Raw genomic sequence first — 20734 nt, 5'->3', positions numbered from 1 at the left:
GTATGAGTATGAGTGTTTTGAGTATGAGTATGAGTGTTTTGAGTATGAGTGTTTTGAGTATGAGTGTTTTGAGTATGAGTGTTTTGAGTATGAGTGTATGAGTGTTTTGAGTATGAGTGTTTTGAGTATGAGTGTTTTGAGTATGAGTGTATGAGTGTTTTGAGTATGAGTGTTCTGAGTATGAGTGTTTTGAGTATGAGTGTTTTGAGTATGAGTGTTTTGAGTATGCGTGTATGAGTATGAGTGTGTGAGTATAAATGAGTATGTGTGCGAGTATGAGAATGAGTGTATGAGTATGAGTGTTTTGAGTATGAGTGTATGAGTATAAATGAGTGAGTGTGCGAGTATGAGTATGAGTGTTTTGAGTATGCGTGTATGAGTATGCGTGTATGAGTATGCGTGTATGAGTATGAGTGTGTGAGTATAAATGAGTATGAGTGTGCGAGTATGAGAATGAGTGTATGAGTATGAGTGTTTTGAGTATGAGTGTTTTGAGTATGAGTGTTTTGAGTATGAGTGTTTTGAGTATGAGTGTTTTGAGTATGAGTGTTTTGAGTATGAGTGTTTTGAGTATGCGTGTATGAGTATAAATGAGTATGAGTGTGCGAGTATGAGTATGAGTGTTTTGAGTATGCGTGTATGGGTATGCGTGTATGAGTATGCGTGTATGAGTATGCGTGTATGAGTATGCTTGTGCGAGTATGAGAATGAGTGTATGAGTGTTTTGAGTATGAGTGTGCGAGTATGAGAATGAGTGTTTTGAGTTTGAGTGTTCTGAGTATGCGTGTATGAGTATGAGTGTGCGAGTATGAGAATGAGTGTATGAGTATGAGTGTTTTGAGTATGAGTGTTTTGAGTATGAGTGTTTTGAGTATGAGTGTTTTGAGTATGGGTGTTTTGAGTATGAGTGTTTTGAGTATGAGTGTTTTGAGTATGAGTGTTTTGAGTATGAGTGTTTTGAGTATGAGTGTTTTGAGTATGAGTGTTTTGAGTATGCGTGTATGAGTATAAATGAGTATGAGTGTGCGAGTATGAGTATGAGTGTTTTGAGTATGCGTGTATGAGTATGCGTGTATGAGTATGCGTGTATGAGTATGCGTGTATGAGTATGCTTGTGCGAGTATGAGAATGAGTGTATGAGTGTTTTGAGTATGAGTGTGCGAGTATGAGAATGAGTGTTTTGAGTTTGAGTGTTCTGAGTATGCGTGTATGAGTATGAGTGTGCGAGTATGAGAATGAGTGTTTGAGTATGCGTGTATGAGTATGCGTGTATGAGTATGCGTGTATGAGTATGCGTGTGCGAGTATGAGAATGAGTGTATGAGTGTTTTGAGTATGAGTGTTTTGAGTATGCGTGTATGAGTATGAGTGTGTGAGTATAAATGAGTATGTGTGCGAGTATGAGAATGAGTGTATGAGTATGAGTGTTTTGAGTATGAGTGTATGAGTATAAATGAGTGAGTGTGCGAGTATGAGTATGAGTGTTTTGAGTATGCGTGTATGAGTATGCGTGTATGAGTATGAGTGTGTGAGTATAAATGAGTATGAGTGTGCGAGTATGAGAATGAGTGTATGAGTATGAGTGTTTTGAGTATGAGTGTATGAGTATAAATGAGTATGAGTGTGCGAGTATGAGAATGAGTGTATGAGTATGAGTGTTTTGAGTATGAGTGTATGAGTATAAATGAGTATGAGTGTATGAGTATGCGTGTATTGAGTATGCGTGTATTGAGTATGCGTGTATTGAGTATGCGTGTATTGAGTATGCGTGTATTGAGTATGCGTGTATTGAGTATGCGTGTATTGAGTATGCGTGTATTGAGTATGCGTGTATTGAGTATGCGTGTATTGAGTATGCGTGTATTGAGTATGCGTGTATTGAGTATGCGTGTATTGAGTATGAGTGTTCTGAGTATGAGTGTTCTGAGTATGAGTGTTCTGAGTATGAGTGTTCTGAGTATGCGTGTTCTGAGTATGCGTGTTCTGAGTATGCGTGTTCTGAGTATGCGTGTTCTGAGTATGAGTGTTCTGAGTATGAGTGTTCTGAGTATGAGTGTTCTGAGTATGAGTGTTCTGAGTGTTCTGAGTGTTCTGAGTGTTCTGAGTGTTCTGAGTGTTCTGAGTATGAGTGTTCTGAGTATGAGTGTTCTGAGTATGAGTGTTCTGAGTATGAGTGTTCTGAGTATGAGTTTTGAGTATGCGTGTATTGAGTATGCGTGTATTGAGTATGCGTGTATTGAGTATGCGTGTATTGAGTATGCGTGTATTGAGTATGCGTGTATTGAGTATGCGTGTAATTGAGTATGCGTGTATTGAGTATGCGTGTATTGAGTATGCGTGTATTGAGTATGCGTGTATTGAGTATGCGTGTTTTGAGTATGAGTGTTCTGAGTATGAGTGTTCTGAGTATGAGTGTTCTGAGTATGAGTGTTCTGAGTATGAGTGTTCTGAGTATGAGTGTTCTGAGTATGAGTGTTCTGAGTATGAGTGTTCTGAGTGTTCTGAGTGTTCTGAGTATGAGTGTTCTGAGTATGAGTGTTCTGAGTATGAGTGTTCTGAGTATGAGTGTTCTGAGTATGAGTGTTCTGAGTATGCGTGTATGAGTATGAGTGTTCTGAGTATGAGTGTTCTGAGTATGAGTGTTCTGAGTATGCGTGTATGAGTATGAGTGTGTGAGTATAAATATGAGTGTGAGTATGAGAATGAGTGTTCTGAGTATGAGTGTGTGAGAATGGGTGTGAATATGAGTATGTGTGTGAGTATAAATATGAGTGCGAGTATAAATATGAGTGTGAGGAGTATGAGTGTGTGAGTATGAGTGTTTACAACCCTGGCTCTAGGGATGCAACATAAAGGACACAAAAACAGAAATCTGCCAATCAAAAGAAAGTTTATTAAACAAAAAAAGAAAAAGGGGACTGTAGAGACAAAAAACACTGCTACTGCAGGGCTGGCTGCAAGACAAGAGAGGAGAGAGCATGTGTCCTAGATTTAAATGGCTCCCGTCAGGTGACACCAATTAACCAATTAATTGCAGGTGAGCTACCAGGGAAACTGCAATGAAACACAGATTAGAACACTCCCACATAACACTCCCACCCTTAAAATGTTGCTATAGGATAACCTATGTCAAAGTCAACAAGTACATGAAATATAAACAAACACAAGCACTTATGACCTTGATAGAGCATCCGCCAAAACTTTATCCTTCCCACGAATGTGGCGGACTGTAAGGTCAAATCCCTGCAAAAACAGGCTCCATCGCATTAACCTATGCCACTAACCACTAACCATCTATATGGGCGTTGCTTAATAGGGTTAGCTTGACCTACATCAATGTCATGCTCTAGCACATTGGTACAAGATGGAACATCAGAAAACAAGGCCAAATATTGACCAATTAACTGAATAACATAAGAGTGCTCAAAGATTTAGATACGACAAATGAAAGTCTAAATCATTCAGAATTTCAGAATTTGGCAATCTACTCTGAGCAATCTCAGTAACAGCAAGACTTCCTTCTGTCTCTGTAGATGGAGCATTCAGTGTAGCCAAGGCCTTGACCTCCTGTAGATACTGTTTGATTACGGTCAAAGTAAGGCTTGGGTAAATTCACATGGCACATGCAGGTTTTCCTTTTACGATCTGGAGTCTTAACCAAATAGTTACTCGCCAACTTTCCGATCAATGGTATATAGACCACTATATTGAGCCTGAAACGCAGAACCCAGTATTGGTAAGAGCACAAGCACTTGGTCTTCTGAACAAAACACACAATGTTTAGCCTTTCGATCATACCAAGTCTTCATCTTCTCCTGAGCTGCTTTCAAATTTTCTTTGGCCAGTCACAGGCTCAACTAAGCCTGAAACAAAAGTTAGACACATAGTCCAAGAGGTTAATAGGAGTAGAATGCTCAACATCTAACCATTTCTCCTTTACCAGTTTCAAGGGCCCCCTCACAGTGTGGCCAAAACACAAGTTCAGCTGGACTGAAACCAAGGGATTCCTGAACCACCTCTCTAACTGAGAAGAGGAGTCGTGGAATGCCACCATCCCAGTCTCTCTCAAACTCTTTGCAGTAGGTCTACAGCATAGTCTTGAGAGTTTGATGGAATCTCTCAAGTACACCTTGAGGCTCTGGATGATACGCAGATGAAATGTTATGCTGAATATACAACTGCTTTAACACCTGGGAGAAAAGGCGAGACATAAAATTAGACCCTTGATCAGACAGAACAACTCTTGGTAGTCCAAACACTGTGAAAAGCTTAATAAGGGCTTTGGAAATGGCAGGGGCTGTGACCTTTCACAAAGGGACAGCTTTAGGAAATCTTGTGACGGCACACATAATTGTGAGAAGATATTGATTACCTGACTTGGTACGGGGGAGAGGTCCAACACAATCAATCAAAACATGTTCAAATGGCTCTCCAATGGCAGGAATGGGATGTAATGGAGCTGCAGGAATAGACTGGTTAGGTTTGCCTACAACCTGACAAACATAACATGATCTACAATACTGAGCCTCATCGGACCTCACCCCAGGCCAGAAAAAATGCCTTAACACACGATCCAAAGTTTTCCTGACACCCAAGTGACCAGACAGACAATGATCATGGGCAAGATACAATATGTCAGATCGATAAACCTCTGGAACCACCACTTGAAACACACTTCTCCAGTCACCCTCACGTGATATTTTTGGATCTGTCCACTTTCTCATCAAAACACCATCACTAACAAAATAGCCAGAAGCAGCATTTGATAGTACTTCATCGGACACTACATATTCAAACATGGGTGACAAAGTGGGGCCTTGTTTTTGCTAGTATTAACTGTTCACAAGATGGAAACATCTTTCCACCCCATGCCAAGTTCATGTCACCTTGGGCCATGAAAGTATCATAACGTGGAATCACAGATTGACTGTTGGAAGATTTGTCTTCAACTTGCCTCTTAGCAGACATTGCACGAGTAGTTGCACAAACAGGAAAAGTTTCTGGAAATACCAATTCAAGTTCATCTGGACCATCTGACAGTAGAGGTTACTTCAGGGACAGCTAGCACTTTCCCACCAGCTAAATCATTCCCTAGAATAAAGGACACACCATCTATGGGAATCTGGGAACAAAGTGCAGCAACAACATCCCCAGAGATTAAATCTGATTGGAGATTAATGCTATGTAAAGGCATGGACAAAAATCCTCCACCAAAACCTTTGACAATTACCTCTGAACCTTGCGCTGACTTTTCATTGAATGACAAGACATCACGTAAAATCACAGATTGAAAAGCTCCAGTATCTCTCCAGATCTTGATATCTTGCCTGTGTTCAGGGTCAGAAGACAGATACACTAAGCCATCCATCAGAAATGATGATGAGCCAGCTAACTCACCTTTCTTACTGAAGATGTCAGAGGAAGGGCTTAGGATGGCACTTAAGACTTCCTTAAGATGGCACAGGGCTTACAAATGCTACAGTCTTTGGGGATTTCTGTTTCTTACTTAGAACAGGACAATCTGCGATAAGATGGCCTGGTCTCTTACAATAAAAACAAGCCCTTTCTGAAATCAAACCATCATTAGTCATTTTATTGGCAGGTGATGAGGCAAAGGGCACAGACTTTACAAACCGAGACGTATTGTGCTTTATCTGGTCCTGACAAACAGGCTAAGACAAACTCATCTGCCAAGATTGCAGCTTGTTCTAAAGTCACTGCCTTCTGCTGACACTACATCAGGCAGACAATTTTTAAATTCTTCAAGCAAAATGAGTTGTCTAAGATGTTCCTTACTTTCCACCTTCTGAGATGTACACCACCGTTCAAACAAATTCTCCTTCTGTTTTGCAAACTCAACATAAGTGTCGTGGTACAACTTCGAAAGCACTGGCGATAAGCTTCAGGAACCCGCTCATATGCCTTCAATATGGCTGCTTTAACCTCATCATAATTAGCACTCTTCTCAAGGCTTAGAGCGGAATAAGCTTCCTGAGCTTTTCCCACCAAAACACATTGTAAAAGCAAAGTCCACACAGTTCTAGGCCACTTTGATGTGGTTGCCACCCGTTCAAAATGAGAAAAATATCTCTCAACATCTTTCTCAGAAAAAGGAGGTACTAACTTAATATGTCTACCAACATCAAATGGAGAAACATCACCTCTTAGAGTTAAAGCAGCAGCCTTTAATTCCAACTCTTTAAGAGACAGTTCATGTTCAAGATGCATTTGTTTCTCTCTTAATTTTCTATTCTTCTCCCTAGCCTCTTGTTCACTCTCTCTTAATTTTCTATTAACCTCGAGCTGTTTCTCCTGGAAAGCTAGCTCTTTGAGCCTAAGCTCAGTTGCAGCTTCAGACAAAGGAGCAGTCATGGATTGTGGGGAAACCTGCTTAACTTTCAAAATACCATTGTCAATCAAAACACTTCTAATGATTTCCTTCACACTATCCTTCAGTCGCTTCTCACTACTTGTGATGGGAATGTCATAATGAGAGGACAACTGCAAAAGTTGATCCTTTGTGAAAAACTCATGTAATTCTTCTGAAGGTTCCTTTAGGAAGTCTTCTAAAGAAGCCATTACTAAATTCAACACTAACTACACTTAAGTAGTAACACTACTTCCTACACAGAAGTTCAGCTGACACAACAGGTCCAATAGCACACAGCTACAAAAATGACCAATAGCAGCAAAAATGCTCTCAAACGAAGCTTTTAAAGCTTTAAACACAGAAGTAGAGCTAACCCAAACACAGAAACTTACTCACCCCATTCAATCACAAATATCTAAAGGTAATACTGGACATTAGTCTACACTAAAGTCCACAAAGGAACTTCACACAAACACTGCTAACACACTAAAGTTAGGATCATGGACCAAATAAACACAAAAGTGCCTCAAAAATGTTTAACTCGCCTAACTTAAGTATTCCTCTTTCACTTCCATCAAAAAAGTGAGCATGGTTGCTGAGCCCAAACACAATACAAAACACATGAGATACACCGGGATACCTGCCTAACACTTCTTACTCCTATCTATCTTCTGAGGTGTACCGGGCGGGCACAAGGCGACTTTAAAAGCAAAAGCTCAGCAACTGTGGGCCATATAATCAATGGTCACAGTTCTGAAATGCTTACCTCCGACAGAGAACAAGTCTCCACCCAGAATAACCTCTGTGTGTGTGAGTATGAATGTGTGTGTGTTTACTCTTACCAATGGTTTGACTGTATTCAGGTCTGGTGGAAGTGGTACAGGATGCAGTGACTCTGGCAACGATCCATCAGGAATGGGGTTTATCCGGAGCGCTGAGGGAAGACACCTTAGAGAAGTGGTTCCACATGAGGAACAAGACTAAAGAGGACTACGAGAAGGTGACGGATCAGTACTATAGCAAAACTAACCTGTTTATTTCTGCAATCAGTATTTTCAGTTTGAGTGTGAAAATAAGTGTAAATACTTGCGATACTGACGTTGTTTCGAGAGTATCGCTGCTCACTTAAAATATTGATACCAAATGTTTTAACTTGTAATTTTCTTACTGTGAATATTAATGTGCAAAATAAACTAAGTGTGAAAAAATGAATGTACAGCTGTCATTCAGACAGCAAGAGCAGAACACACACACACACACACACACACACACACACACACACACACACACACACACACACACACACACACACACACACACACACACACACAGAGACATACATACATACACTCACACTGTCCTTCCCCCAGGCTGTGCTGAACTTCCTCCACTCGTGTGCCGGCTGGTGTGTCGTCACGTTTGTTCTGGGCATCTGTGACCGTCACAACGACAACATCATGATCAAACACAGCGGCCACATGTTCCACATCGACTTCGGGAAGATCATGGGAAACGCGCAGAAGTTCGGCAGCATCAAGAGGCGAGTGTTTGTTCTCTTGCCTCGTAGTCTTTGAGTAATCAAAAGGAAACCCTTGTAAAAGAAGCGTGTGTTTGTGAATGCAGAGACCGACCGCCCTTCATCTTCACACCGGAGATGCAGCGCTTTATCACAGGTGGCGGCGAGAACCCTCAGCGCTTCCATCGGTTCGTGGAGCTGTGCTGTAACGCTTACAACAGCCTGCGCGCACACACACCACTGCTGCTTAGCCTCCTGCAGCCGGTGAGACACACACACACACACACACACACACACACACACACACACACACACACACACACACACACACACACACACACACACACACACACACACACACACACACACACACACACACACACACACACACACACACATGACAGCTTCACTTCACTGACTCCTTCTGTTATCTGACGGTCTGTGTGTGTGTGTGTGTGTAGATGCTGGCGGCCGGAATGCCTGATATGAAGGATGTCCGGGATCTTCAGTATGTTCACAATAACCTGCGGCCACACGACTCTGAGCTCGAGGCCACTTCATATTTCACCCGGTTAGCAGAGATCAGAGAATACTGGAACTAATGTAGTGAAATAAGTACGAGACAATGTACATCGAGCCGGTTGTTATCTCAGAATAAACCCGACAGGGTGATCAGGATCAGGTCTTCCATCAGCCTGAATGGGGTTTATTCTGAGATAACAACCGGCTCGATGTACATTATCCCGCTTATTACATACTTGCCACATCAGTAAATAATTAGACTCAAAATATTGATCTGAGTTGAAATATTTTATTAGGTGTTTAAACGCAAAGCTTCCACGGAGAGAGCAGTTTCAGCGGCAAGATCAAACTAGACGGACATTTAAGAGATACGGTATACAGTCATACCACTTATTACACAGCATTTCACCACATAAATAATTATGGGGATCAGAGATATTGATTTCAGATGAAACTGTTTTAAAATCGTACCTGTTTGTATCTTATAATCCAACAGCAAGTCCACGATACTAGATGGCATACTTAAATAACTGTACACAAAATATTGATTCGACTGAGTTTTAATATTTTATTAGCTCACCAAACGCAAAACTTCCATGGAGAAAAACCGTTCCGAGCGAGTGTATAGCGCTGCTGACTTTAGTGACCCGGGTGAGCCTGTGTTTCTGTTTTCTGCGGTTGTTATCTGGGAATAATTTACCGCTTAATGGCGTGATTGACCAATCAGAATCAAGCATTTCACAGAGCCGTGAAATAACTAACGTTAACTAATGCAACCTTATTGTAAAGTGTCATACATGTGAGTTTATAGGGCCTTAAATATGAATATAGCAGAAGGAGAGTTTGCGGTATGTGGATTTTTCATGTTTATTTTAAATATCTGATCATGATTTCAGTAGATCTTTACACATCTGTAAGAACATGTTCTCTTCTCACACCACAATTTCATTCCTGTGCAAAAAAGGCCGGCCGAATCTGAGGCCTTCAACACAATTATCCTGCTGCCCTTTGAGTGTTTGTGGAGGTTCTACTTTTTTAGGACTAGATTTTATTTTATTTTTCAGAAAGATTAAGGAGAGCATGGAGAGTTTCCCAGTGAAGTTAAACTTCCTGATCCACAATATGGTGCAGTTTTCCTCCGGCAGGCGTTCGGAGCCGCTTACTGACAGCCGGATCTCCAACACATCCAACATCCAGCAGGCCGTGATCCAGAAATACAGTGGCAGCGGCAAAGATGTGGTGAGATTCCTTCAGGAAGACCTTCAAGAAGTGGATTGAATACAGAGTGGATGAAAAGAAGTTCAGTGAAGAGTATTCAACTGTGCTGTTAATCTTTTGAACTAAAAATAAGATTATCTCAGATAAGGCAGTCATACTTCAGTTTATGGTTGCGTAATCTTGGCTTATAATGACAAGTATACAGAAAAGTAAAAGTATATTTGGGCAGTAAATTATTTTTTTTTCACACACATTGTCTTCTTTCAGATCCTCCAGCATGTTTTACATAACGTACATGTTCAAATATAGAGTAACGTTAATTTAACTAATGTAGATAATGTTTACAAATGAAACGGTAACACTTTACAATAGGGTTCATTAGTTAAAATTAGTTAGCATGAACTAATAATGAACTGCATGTTTACAGCATTTATTAATCTTTGTTAATGTTAATGTCAACATTTACTAATACTTTATTAAAATCTTGGTAACATTAGTTAATGCACTGTGAACTAACATTGAACAAACAATGAACAGCTTTATTTGTATTAAGTAACTAACAAAAATTAATAAATACTGTAACAAATGTATTGTTCATGGTTAGTTCATGTTAGTTAATACATTAACTAATGTTAACTAATGAAACCTTACTGTAATGTGTTACCAATAAACAGGGAAGGCTGTGTTTGTGTAGTAAAGCGTAGTGAGCAATGTTCGGGTTCGAGCCTTCACAGACAGTTGAACTCTAGCAGACATCTAATGACTCCTAATGATAGCAATGCTTCTCCTTTGTCAGACGTACGAGCTGAAGCTGACCATCAAGGACGGTTTCGTCATCAGTCACAAGAGCTTTGCTCAGTTCGAGACGCTCCACAAGCTGCTTCAGAAGCACTTCATCGAGTCCACACTGCCCAAGTAAGATTCTGTTTACACAGCTGGCCCGAGGAGGTGTGTGTGTGAGTGAGTGCAGTGAGTGTGTGAGTGCAGTGAAGTGAGTGTGAGTGCAGTGAGGTGAGTTCAGTCAGTCAGTGAGTGCAGTGAGTGAGTTCAGTCAGTGAGTGCAGTGAGTTCAGTCAGTGAGTGAGGGGAGTGAGTGGGGGGAGTGAGTGAGTTCAGTCAGTGAGTGAGTTCAGTCAGTGAGTGAGTTCAGTCAGTGAGTGCAGTGAGTTCAGTCAGTGAGTGCAGTGAGGTGAGTGAGGGGAGTGAGTGAGTTCAGTCAGTGAGTGCAGTGAGTGCAGTGAGTTCAGTCAGTGAGTGAGGGGAGTGAGTGAGTTCAGTCAGTGAGGGCAGTGAGTGAGTGCAGTGAGTGAGGGCAGTCAGTGAGTGCAGTGAGGTGAGTGAGTGCAGTGAGTGAGTTCAGTCGTTGAGTGAGTGAGTGCAGTGAGTGAGTTCAGTCAGTGAGTGCAGTGAGTGAGTTCAGTCGTTGAGTGAGTGCGGTGAGTGTGAGTGCAGTGAGGTGAGTGAGTGCAGTGAGTTCAGTCAGTGAGTTCAGTCAGTGAGTTCAGTCAGTGAGTTCAGTCAGTGAGTGCAGTGAGTGAGTGCAGTGAATGAGTTCAGTCAGTGAGTGCAGTGAGTGAGTGCAGTGAGGTGAGTGAGTGCAGTGAGTGAGTGCAGTGAGTGAGTGCAGTGAGTGAGTGCAGTGAGTGAGTGAGTGCAGTGAGTGAGTGAGTGCAGTGAGTGAGTTCAGTCAGTGAGTGCAGTGAGTGAGTGCAGTGAGTGAGGGCAGTCAGTGAGTGCAGTGAGGTGAGTGAGTGCAGTGAGTGAGTTCAGTCAGTGAGTGCAGTGAGTGAGTTCAGTCGTTGAGTGAGTGCAGTCAGTGAGTGCAGTGAGTGCGGTGAGTGCAGTGAGGTGAGGGCAGTGAGTGTGTTCAGTCAGTGAGTGCAGTGAGTGAGTGCAGTGAGTTCAGTCAGTGAGTGCAGTGAGTGAGTGCAGTGAGGTGAGTGAGTGCAGTGAGTGAGTGCAGTGAGTGAGTGAGTGCAGTGAGTGAGTTCAGTCAGTGAGTGCAGTGAGTGAGTGCAGTGAGGTGAGTGAGTGCAGTGAGTGAGTTCAGTCGGTGAGTGCAGTGAGTGAGTTCAGTCGTTGAGTGAGTGCAGTCAGTGAGTGCAGTGAGGTGAGTGAGTGCAGTGAGTGAGTGAGTGCAGTGAGTGAGTTCAGTCAGTGAGTGCAGTGAGTGAGTGCAGTGAGGTGAGTGAGTGAGTTCAGTCGTTGAGTGAGTGCAGTGAGTGCAGTGAGTGAGTTCAGTCGGTGAGTGCAGTGAGTGTGAGTGCAGTGAGGTGAGTGAGTTCAGTCGGTGAGTGAGGGCAGTGAGTGAGTGCAGTGAGTGAGTGCAGTGAGTGAGTGCAGTGAGTGTGAGTGCAGTGAGGTGAGTGAGGGGAGTGAGTGAGTTCAGTCAGTGAGTGTGAGTGCAGTGAGGTGAGTGAGGGCGGTGAGTGAGTTCAGTCGGTGAGTGAGGGCAGTGAGTGAGTTCAGTGAGTGAGTGAGGGCAGTGAGTGAGTGCAGTGAGTTCAGTCAGTGAGTGCAGTGAGGTGAGTGAGTGCAGTGAGTGAGTCCAGTCGTTGAGTGAGGGCAGTGAGTGTGTTCAGTCAGTGAGTGCAGTGAGTTCAGTCAGTGAGTGCAGTGAGGTGAGTGAGTGCAGTGAATGAGTTCAGTCAGTGAGTGAGGGCAGTGAGTGAGTGCAGTGAGTTCAGTCAGTGAGTGCAGTGAGGTGAGTGAGGGCAGTGAGTGAGTTCAGTCGGTGAGTGAGGGCAGTGAGTGAGTTCAGTCAGTGAGTGCAGTGAGGTGAGTGAGGGCAGTGAGTGAGGGCAGTGAGTGAGTTCAGTCAGTGAGTGCAGTGAGGTGAGTGAGGGCAGTGAGTGAGTTCAGTCGGTGAGTGAGGGCAGTGAGTGAGTTCAGTGAGTTCAGTCAGTGAGTGCAGTGAGGTGAGTGAGTGCAGTGAGTGAGTTCAGTCGTTGAGTGAGGGCAGTGAGTGTGTTCAGTCAGTGAGTGCAGTGAGTGAGGGCAGTGAGTTCAGTCAGTGAGTGCAGTGAGGTGAGTGAGTGCAGTGAATGAGTTCAGTCAGTGAGTGAGGGCAGTGAGTGAGTGCAGTGAGTTCAGTCAGTGAGTGCAGTGAGGTGAGTGAGGGCAGTGAGTGAGGGCAGTGAGTGAGTGCAGTGAGTTCAGTCAGTGAGTGCAGTGAGGTGAGTGAGGGCAGTGAGTGAGTTCAGTCAGTGAGTGCAGTGAGTGAGGGCAGTGAGTTCAGTCAGTGAGTGCAGTGAGGTGAGTGAGTGCAGTGAATGAGTTCAGTCAGTGAGTGAGGGCAGTGAGTGAGTGCAGTGAGTTCAGTCAGTGAGTGCAGTGAGGTGAGTGAGGGCAGTGAGTGAGTTCAGTCAGTGAGTGCAGTGAGGTGAGTGAGGGCAGTGAGTGAGTTCAGTCGGTGAGTGAGGGCAGTGAGTGAGTTCAGTGAGTTCAGTCAGTGAGTGCAGTGAGGTGAGTGAGTGCAGTGAGTGAGTTCAGTCGTTGAGTGAGGGCAGTGAGTGTGTTCAGTCAGTGAGTGCAGTGAGTGAGGGCAGTGAGTTCAGTCAGTGAGTGCAGTGAGGTGAGTGAGTGCAGTGAATGAGTTCAGTCAGTGAGTGAGGGCAGTGAGTGAGTGCAGTGAGTTCAGTCAGTGAGTGCAGTGAGGTGAGTGAGGGCAGTGAGTGAGGGCAGTGAGTGAGTGCAGTGAGTTCAGTCAGTGAGTGCAGTGAGGTGAGTGAGGGCAGTGAGTGAGTTCAGTCAGTGAGTGCAGTGAGTGAGGGCAGTGAGTTCAGTCAGTGAGTGCAGTGAGGTGAGTGAGTGCAGTGAATGAGTTCAGTCAGTGAGTGAGGGCAGTGAGTGAGTGCAGTGAGTTCAGTCAGTGAGTGCAGTGAGGTGAGTGAGGGCAGTGAGTGAGTTCAGTCGGTGAGTGAGGGCAGTGAGTGAGTTCAGCCAGTGAGTGCAGTGAGGTGAGTGAGGGCAGTGAGTGAGTTCAGTCAGTGAGTGCAGTGAGGTGAGTGAGGGCAGTGAGTGAGTTCAGTCAGTGAGTGCAGTGAGGTGAGTGAGGGCAGTGAGTGAGGGCAGTGAGTGAGTTCAGTCAGTGAGTGCAGTGAGGTGAGTGAGGGCAGTGAGTGAGTTCAGTCAGTGAGTGCAGTGAGTGTGAGTGAGTGCGGTGAGTGAGGGCAGTGAGGTGAGTGCAGTGAGTTCAGTCAGTGAGTGCAGTGAGTTCAGTCAGTGAGTGAGGGCAGTGAGTGTGAGTGAGTACAGTGAGGTGAGTGTGAGAGTCAGTGAGTGCAGTCAGTGAGTGAGGTCAGTGAGTGAGTTAGTCAGTCAGTCAGTGCTGTTTTTCCACAGCCGGCCTGATAAGGAAAGTGTGTGTGTGTATGTGAGTGATTGTGTGAGTGTGTGTGAGTCAGGGTTGCCAACTCTCACGCATCTCGCGTGACAGTCACGCATTCAGCCTCAATCTCACGCTCTCACGCTCAACAAAGAAATCTCACGCAAAAATAGACATTCTTCTGTGCTGTATTTTTTTTTCACTCATGTGCACTAAATTTCAGAATTACTATAAACAATTCAGGCTCTTAACTACTGGATGGATCACTAGTTATGGCGCAAATTAGTTAAAAATCTCCCAGAACCTAGAGCGAGCACGCATGCGAGACAGAGACTGTCGTCCAACCGATAGCGCGCGCACGCGCGGCAGAGAGGGAAAGTCTTACAACGGCGCATTTTATCAGTTGCGGCGCCTTCATCTATAGGCTACACTGCAGCACGACGTATATTCACATCAAATGTTAACGCAGAGGAACGGGACACTGCAGTTCACAAAAGTTCATTATTTGCATGTGCTTTAAAGCCTTGCCGGTTAGGTTAAACATGTCATTCGCTGCTGATGCGCTGTTCAAATATGCGCTTTACTGAGCGCGTACACTCGACGCGCACATGCACTAAAAGCCTGTTACTGGACTAAAAGTTATCTTTTGAGTCTTATATTGCGCTAATACTGTCAAATACAGACAATGTTTACATAAACAAAGTTGGTTATGTCTAAAGTGAAAGCAAACAGAGAAAATTAATTAAAATCTGCTTGTCATATATGCGTGTATATTAGACGCGTCGCGTGCAGTTCTTAAAGAGACAGTAGCCCTAATAATAAACATGCTGCCGCTTGTTCTTAAAGAGATAGTTCACCCAAAACCAAACAGTTGCTGGTCCCCATTGACATACATAGTAGGAAAAAAATATACTATGGAAGTCACAGGGGTACATCAACTGTTTGGTTACTGACATTCTTTCAAATAACGTTTATTTTCAACAGAAGAAAGAAACTTATTCAGGTTTAAAACAACTTAAGAGAGTAAATTATGACTTTTTGGGGGGAGAAGAACTATGCCGTTAATGTTAATAAAACAACAAAACACACAGAGGAAATCATTCACTGCTCTTGACTGAGAACTTTAAGTCTGTTGTGTTTTATTTTCATATTTGTCCATTTAATTACTTTCTTCAATTCTACTGTTAAATACACCTATAGCTGAAAAAATAAAGCACTGTTTATTTCATTTGTATATTAAGTTGTGTATGTGTAATATGTATCTCTGTTCTTAATTTTTAATAACAAAGAAAATAGTGACAAAGATTTTATCTTCGCCACTTTGACCTAAATGTCTGCCATTCTTTTTTATTTTATATTTTGTTACCTATATTTTGTTATAAGGCTTTGTTTTTAAAATAGGGACATTAGTTTGGCTGTAATGCTCAGTCACATGCAAAATAGTAAAACCAACATGAAAAAGAATCATGATAAAATCGTGATTTTTTCTGAAAAAAACAACAACAAAAATTGTGATATTATTGCCATATCGCCCACCCCAGGTGTAAAAAAGTGCCTAGATGTGCTTAGATGCTAAAAATGTGTTATTATTGATCATTATATCACACTACAATTAAACATAATGAAACATTCATTTGAATTGAAATTGTTTTATTAGCTTAGCTAATATTATAAATTAGCTTTTTCTAGAGATTGCAGTCATGCATGACATGGTGAAAAATGACTTGAAATAATACTGAAAATAGGTTAAGATGAATGTTAAAGGTGTGCCCCCTAAAAGCACAAGTGGCCCCTGCCTGGACCCCCCCCCCCCCCCCCAGCCCCGTCGGAGAAGTCTCACTCCGAGCTAAACTGAAAAGTTGGCAACCCGGGTGAGTGAGAGCCACACTGATCCTGATCCGCTGTTCCTGCTTCCAGGTTCCCCAGCTGGTTCCACATGTCCTTCACGGCGAGCAGGAGGATGGTTCTGCTGAACCGGTACCTGAAGGAGCTGTTCTCCGGGCCCTGCAGAGGAGTAAGCATGGCTGAGCCACTTCCCAGAGTTCACTGCACTATCACTGATGTTTCCCAGAGTTCACTGGACCATCACTGATTTGTTTCCCAGATTTCACTGCACTTTCGCTGATGTTTCCTAGAGTTCACTGCACTATCGCTGATGTTTCCCAGAATTCACTGCACCATCACTGATGTTTCCCAGAGTTCACTGGACCATCACTGATGTTTCCCAGAGTTCACTGCACCATCACTGATGTTTCCCAGAGTTCACAGCACTATCACTGATGTTTCCCAGAATTCACTGCACTATCACCGATGTTTCCCAGATTTCACTGCACTATCACTGATGTTTCCCAGAGTTCACTGCACCATCACTGATGTTTCCCAGAGTTCACTGGACCAACACTGATGTTTCCCAGAGTTCACAGCACTATCACTGATGTTTCCCAGAATTCACTGCACTATCACCGATGTTTCCCTGATTTCACTGCACTATCACTGATGTTTCCCAGAGTTCACTGCACCATCACTGATGTTTCCCAGAGTTCACTGCACCATCACTGATGTTTCCCAGAGTTCACAGCACTATCACTGATGTTTCTCAGAATTCACTGCACCATCACTGATGTTTCCCAGAGTTCACAGCACTATCACTGATGTTTCCCAGAATTCACTGCACTATCACTGTTGTATTCCCAGATTTCACTGCACTATCACTGTTGTATTCCCAGATTTCACTGCACTTTCACTGATATTTCACTGTGTTTATGACAGAACGAGTACGTCTGCAGTCTGTTCCTGGATGGACCGAATGCCGCCAACAAATCAGGTGACTTTCCATTGGTGACGTTTACATATCGGTGACGTTTAGGGACGTTTAAAACTTTGGAGCTGCCGTGTAAATGTCAGGACTCGCATGAAGAGGGTACTAAATCAGAGCTATAATAGTCACAGCGCCGTCTCTCAGTCACAATGAAACGCTGCTCTTCCTTTCAGTTTCATGATCTCAGCTATCACACACATCTGTTGTCGCCTGGCTTTGACTTGTTTAGGGATTTATTTACGTATTTTATTCCCAAAGAAGCGATATTTGGAAGGTTTAAATGGATTGGAATTTCCAAGCGCTTTATATTTTAACATGAGTTATTTCTTCTGTTTAAAACACTGCAATATTCCTGCAGTTCTGCATCAGTTAGCGGCTCCTTGTTTCTGTTTTCTGTTTGTTTCAGAACCAGATGCTCATCTCCGGCCACAGATTCAGCTCTACCTGTCTTATAAAGACTTTAAACTATCTGTCATGATAAAGCACTTAAAAAATATTGTGAGTCATCTTTCAACCCTTCTTGATTTGAAAATCATTATTTGACATGACAAGTTTAATGTGTTCACTTAACTAAGGCCCTGTCCCAAATGGCACACTTCATATGCACTTTAGGTCTTGTGGACTTACAATGGCTGCCTCGTGGCCGTGTCCGTTAGGTCCGTGAGACCGTAGGGTGTCCCATTTGTCATTTTAGACCTCAGAAGGGTGCTCGCGAGTGCCCCCTTTGCGGTCGATATGCGCCCTCGATGCGCACTATTGCCAAGCCCGCACTGATGTGGACTCCGCAGCAGATTTCCTCCTGGCAGTCAAAGCGGCATTACGTCATGAAAGTGCGGACTCGTAGGAAGACCACGAGTGCTTAGGGTGCCATTTGGGTCAGGGCCTAACCAACCAAAAGTTTGGAAGAATTATGATTTGAAAGAGTCTCTTCTGCTCACCAAGGCTGCATTTATTTGATTAATAATATTTCACAACATTGCTGTTTTTATTGTATTTTTAGTTTACATTAGATGAACATACAACTAAAACACTCCATGAACGATGTATAAATAATGTTTTTGTGCTAACGTTCTGAGAACAGTGTTAAAGACCAGATGATATTACCGTTACTGGAAGAGCGTTTTTTCATAACGCTGCGAGAACATTCGCTGGCTGATGTGTTTTGAAGCAGATCTCTCTCTCTGTGTGTGTGTGTGTGTGTGTGTGTGTGTCTCAGAGGTTGTCTAACGGTTCGTGTCCGGATGCATATGTGGTCACGCGACTGAGACCCGATCCACATGACCAGAGCAAGAGGAAGACTAAAGCGGTCCGCAGCAACGACAATCCCACATTCAATGAACTGGTGAGAGAAAACCTCTTCACTTGTACCTGGTGTTTGTGAAGCGCTTGTTTTCAACAGCAGTGGATCTGAGCGTGAGATCTGCTGTTTTCTCTCAGATCGAGTACAGGAATGTGCTGAAGCTCCACGGCCGTGTCCTGGAGGTCACGGTGAAGAGCAGAAAGGCTTTCGTTGCTGCCACAAACGTGGTTCTGGGAGAGAGAGTTCTGGACCAGGAGAAGTGGTTTCCTCTGGGCTTCTCTGCGGTTTAAAGACCAGCTTTACTCCAGCGCTCACTGAACAAGAAGCTTAAAGTTTCACAGAACCATCAGCTGTTTATAAGATCTCTACGATTCTGGTAGAGATCATATAATATGAAGGAGAGATGGCGATCAGTATTAATAAAACTCATCGGATGGAGTTTCTTGCCACTGTCTCCTTGGTCTCGCTGCTCATAAACACACGTTAAAGCTGTACTTTAAACTAGTGTAGATCGAATTCACTGTATTCTAGAGCTGCTTTGTTGTACTTGAAGTTGTATTAGAAACCACTGTTTCTTCACACACTGATTTTACTGTAAAGCTGTTTTGAAGGAATTTGTATTGTATGAAGTGCTAAATTAATAAAAGTAAAACTTGATAAATATATATGGCAATTAAGAACTCTTTAGTCATAAAGAATGTTGAGCAGTTTCTGAACAGTGTAACAGCAAGAGCTGGTTTTCCAGAACTCAACATAGTGTCGGCCCAGATCCAGCCCAGATCTGGTACATGTGGAATACTGGATAAGCCAACAAAATAAGCCAACTTTTCACATAACAGATGTTTACTTGCAGTGCACAAGACACAATAACTGCTGAATTATGACCCCATTCATAAGTTTAGAATAAGGTTGTATTTGAGATGCGTCTGTATTTCAGTTCACAAGGATCAAGTTATGATTTCTTTTTTTATCATTGAAGTCTTTATTTATTTTTAACATTTTTAACAAAACAAAACTAAACACCCACAAAAAGAAAAAAAAAAGACAGCTTCCAAACACATGATTAATTCACATTTGCATTTTGGGCCCATCACAAAAAAAAGGTACAATAAAATCAAATTATAAAGTGCCTATACATGTAACACCACAAAAATAATAGACTTAACAAAAGAGAAGCGGACTAAAAAATAAACAAATCCATCAATCTCAGTCAAAAACCCATCCCCAAGATTTGTCAAAACCCTCCATATCATCATTAATCCTGGCCAAGAATTTTTCATATGACACAATTTTCAGCATATTTTCTTTCCACCTGTTAAACTCTGGAGGAGATGGGTCCTTCCACACTCTGAGAATCACTCGGGCAGCTGTAATCACCCCCACCTTTATAACCACAAAATCATATTTCAAAACTCCCGGTAACACAGACTGATCCCCTAATAAGCACAATCTTGGTGACATGGGTATTGTCAAGCCGATCCACCTTCCTATACTGTCCAGTACTCTTTGCCAAAAGGGGTAAACTGTCCCACATTCCCAAATAGCATGCAGAAATGTCCCTGGATCTGAGCTGCATTTCCATCATATATTATTAGGCATAATTCCCATTCTGTGAAGTTTAGAAGGAGTGAAGTACCATCTATGTATTAATTTGTACTGAGTAAATTTACCCCTGGCCTCTCTTATATATTTATTGGAGTGTGACAGAACTTTGCACCAATCTTCTTTACTAATGACACAACTCCGATCTCTCTGCCAGATGGTCCTCAAATTTTCACATATCTCTTTTTTTAAATTGTTAAATAATTTGTAGAAAACAGCTGCTCTATGTGCTGAACCAGACAATTTTAAAAACTCCACCACTGCATTTGTGCTTTGAGTAAATTTTCCTTTATTGCCTTTCCTATATTCCCTTGAACTAGAATGAACTAACCTCCAGATGTCTACTAGGCTCAGGTCCTCCGTCAGCAAATGAATAGCCTCTCTGTCCCTAGCTGAAGACCTACCCCTGGGTTTGCTCTTGTCAATTATCCCATCCATCACCTGGTTGAAATCTCCAGCCAATATAACCTGCCCCTCACGATCCCCTATTATCTTGTTAATTCCATGAAAAAAATCTGGCTCCTCTTTATTAGGTGCATTTTTATTGCACAAAATTGTTCGAACCCCGTTAATTAAAGCTTCCAAACATATAATGCGCCCTTCCTTATCATTATATTTTTCAGCATCACAAAGCTTACATTTTTATTAATAAGGATCAAAACACCATTTTGTTTGCTTGAATATGAACTATGGAAGACGGTGCCCACCCAATCTCTTTTAAACTTGTGAGATTACAATGTGAGATTCCTGGATAAATGCTATATCTGTATTTTTAGATTTTAAGTATGTCAGAACCTTCCTCCTTTTAACTGGGTTCCCACATCCTTTTATGTTCCATGATATTATTTTAATATACCTATTCATCTTTATCTAAAAAAAAAAGAAAAAAAAAGAAAAAGTGGAGGGACACTCCCTGTGCGCTTTACAACCCTGGCCAAAGCCAAAAACATTACACAACTCAAATATATATATATAGGCACTCAATATTACAAAACACATCTGGCCCATTCAAACTAGCTGTCTTAGAAAAATCAAACATGAACAAAATGAACACCCTTCTTT

The 20734-nt window shown here is 42.6% G+C and overlaps 1 protein-coding gene across 1 annotated transcript in view; it reads left to right on the top strand.

Annotated features, from left to right (window-relative positions):
• The window catches only part of pik3c2g (phosphatidylinositol-4-phosphate 3-kinase catalytic subunit type 2 gamma), a 57894-nt gene extending 39162 nt beyond the window's left edge, over nt 1–18732 (top strand). The window contains exons 22-32 of the mRNA XM_079873333.1: nt 7233–7369; nt 7740–7909; nt 7993–8149; nt 8347–8456; nt 9472–9646; nt 10422–10540; nt 15870–15966; nt 16722–16776; nt 17177–17268; nt 17987–18112; nt 18208–18732. Of these exons, the coding sequence (XP_079729459.1) occupies nt 7233–7369; nt 7740–7909; nt 7993–8149; nt 8347–8456; nt 9472–9646; nt 10422–10540; nt 15870–15966; nt 16722–16776; nt 17177–17268; nt 17987–18112; nt 18208–18360 (1391 nt within the window). The 3' untranslated portion in view covers nt 18361–18732. The remainder of the gene's footprint in view (nt 1–7232; nt 7370–7739; nt 7910–7992; nt 8150–8346; nt 8457–9471; nt 9647–10421; nt 10541–15869; nt 15967–16721; nt 16777–17176; nt 17269–17986; nt 18113–18207) is intronic.
• The last annotated feature ends 2002 nt before the right edge of the window (nt 18733–20734 follow it).

Source organism: Squalius cephalus, assembly GCF_949319135.1.
Source record: "Squalius cephalus genome assembly, chromosome: 6".
Taxonomy (NCBI): Eukaryota; Metazoa; Chordata; class Actinopteri; order Cypriniformes; family Leuciscidae; genus Squalius; species Squalius cephalus.
The sequence above is the reverse complement of the archived record's forward strand: the minus strand, read 5'-3'. Positions and strand labels throughout refer to the sequence as shown.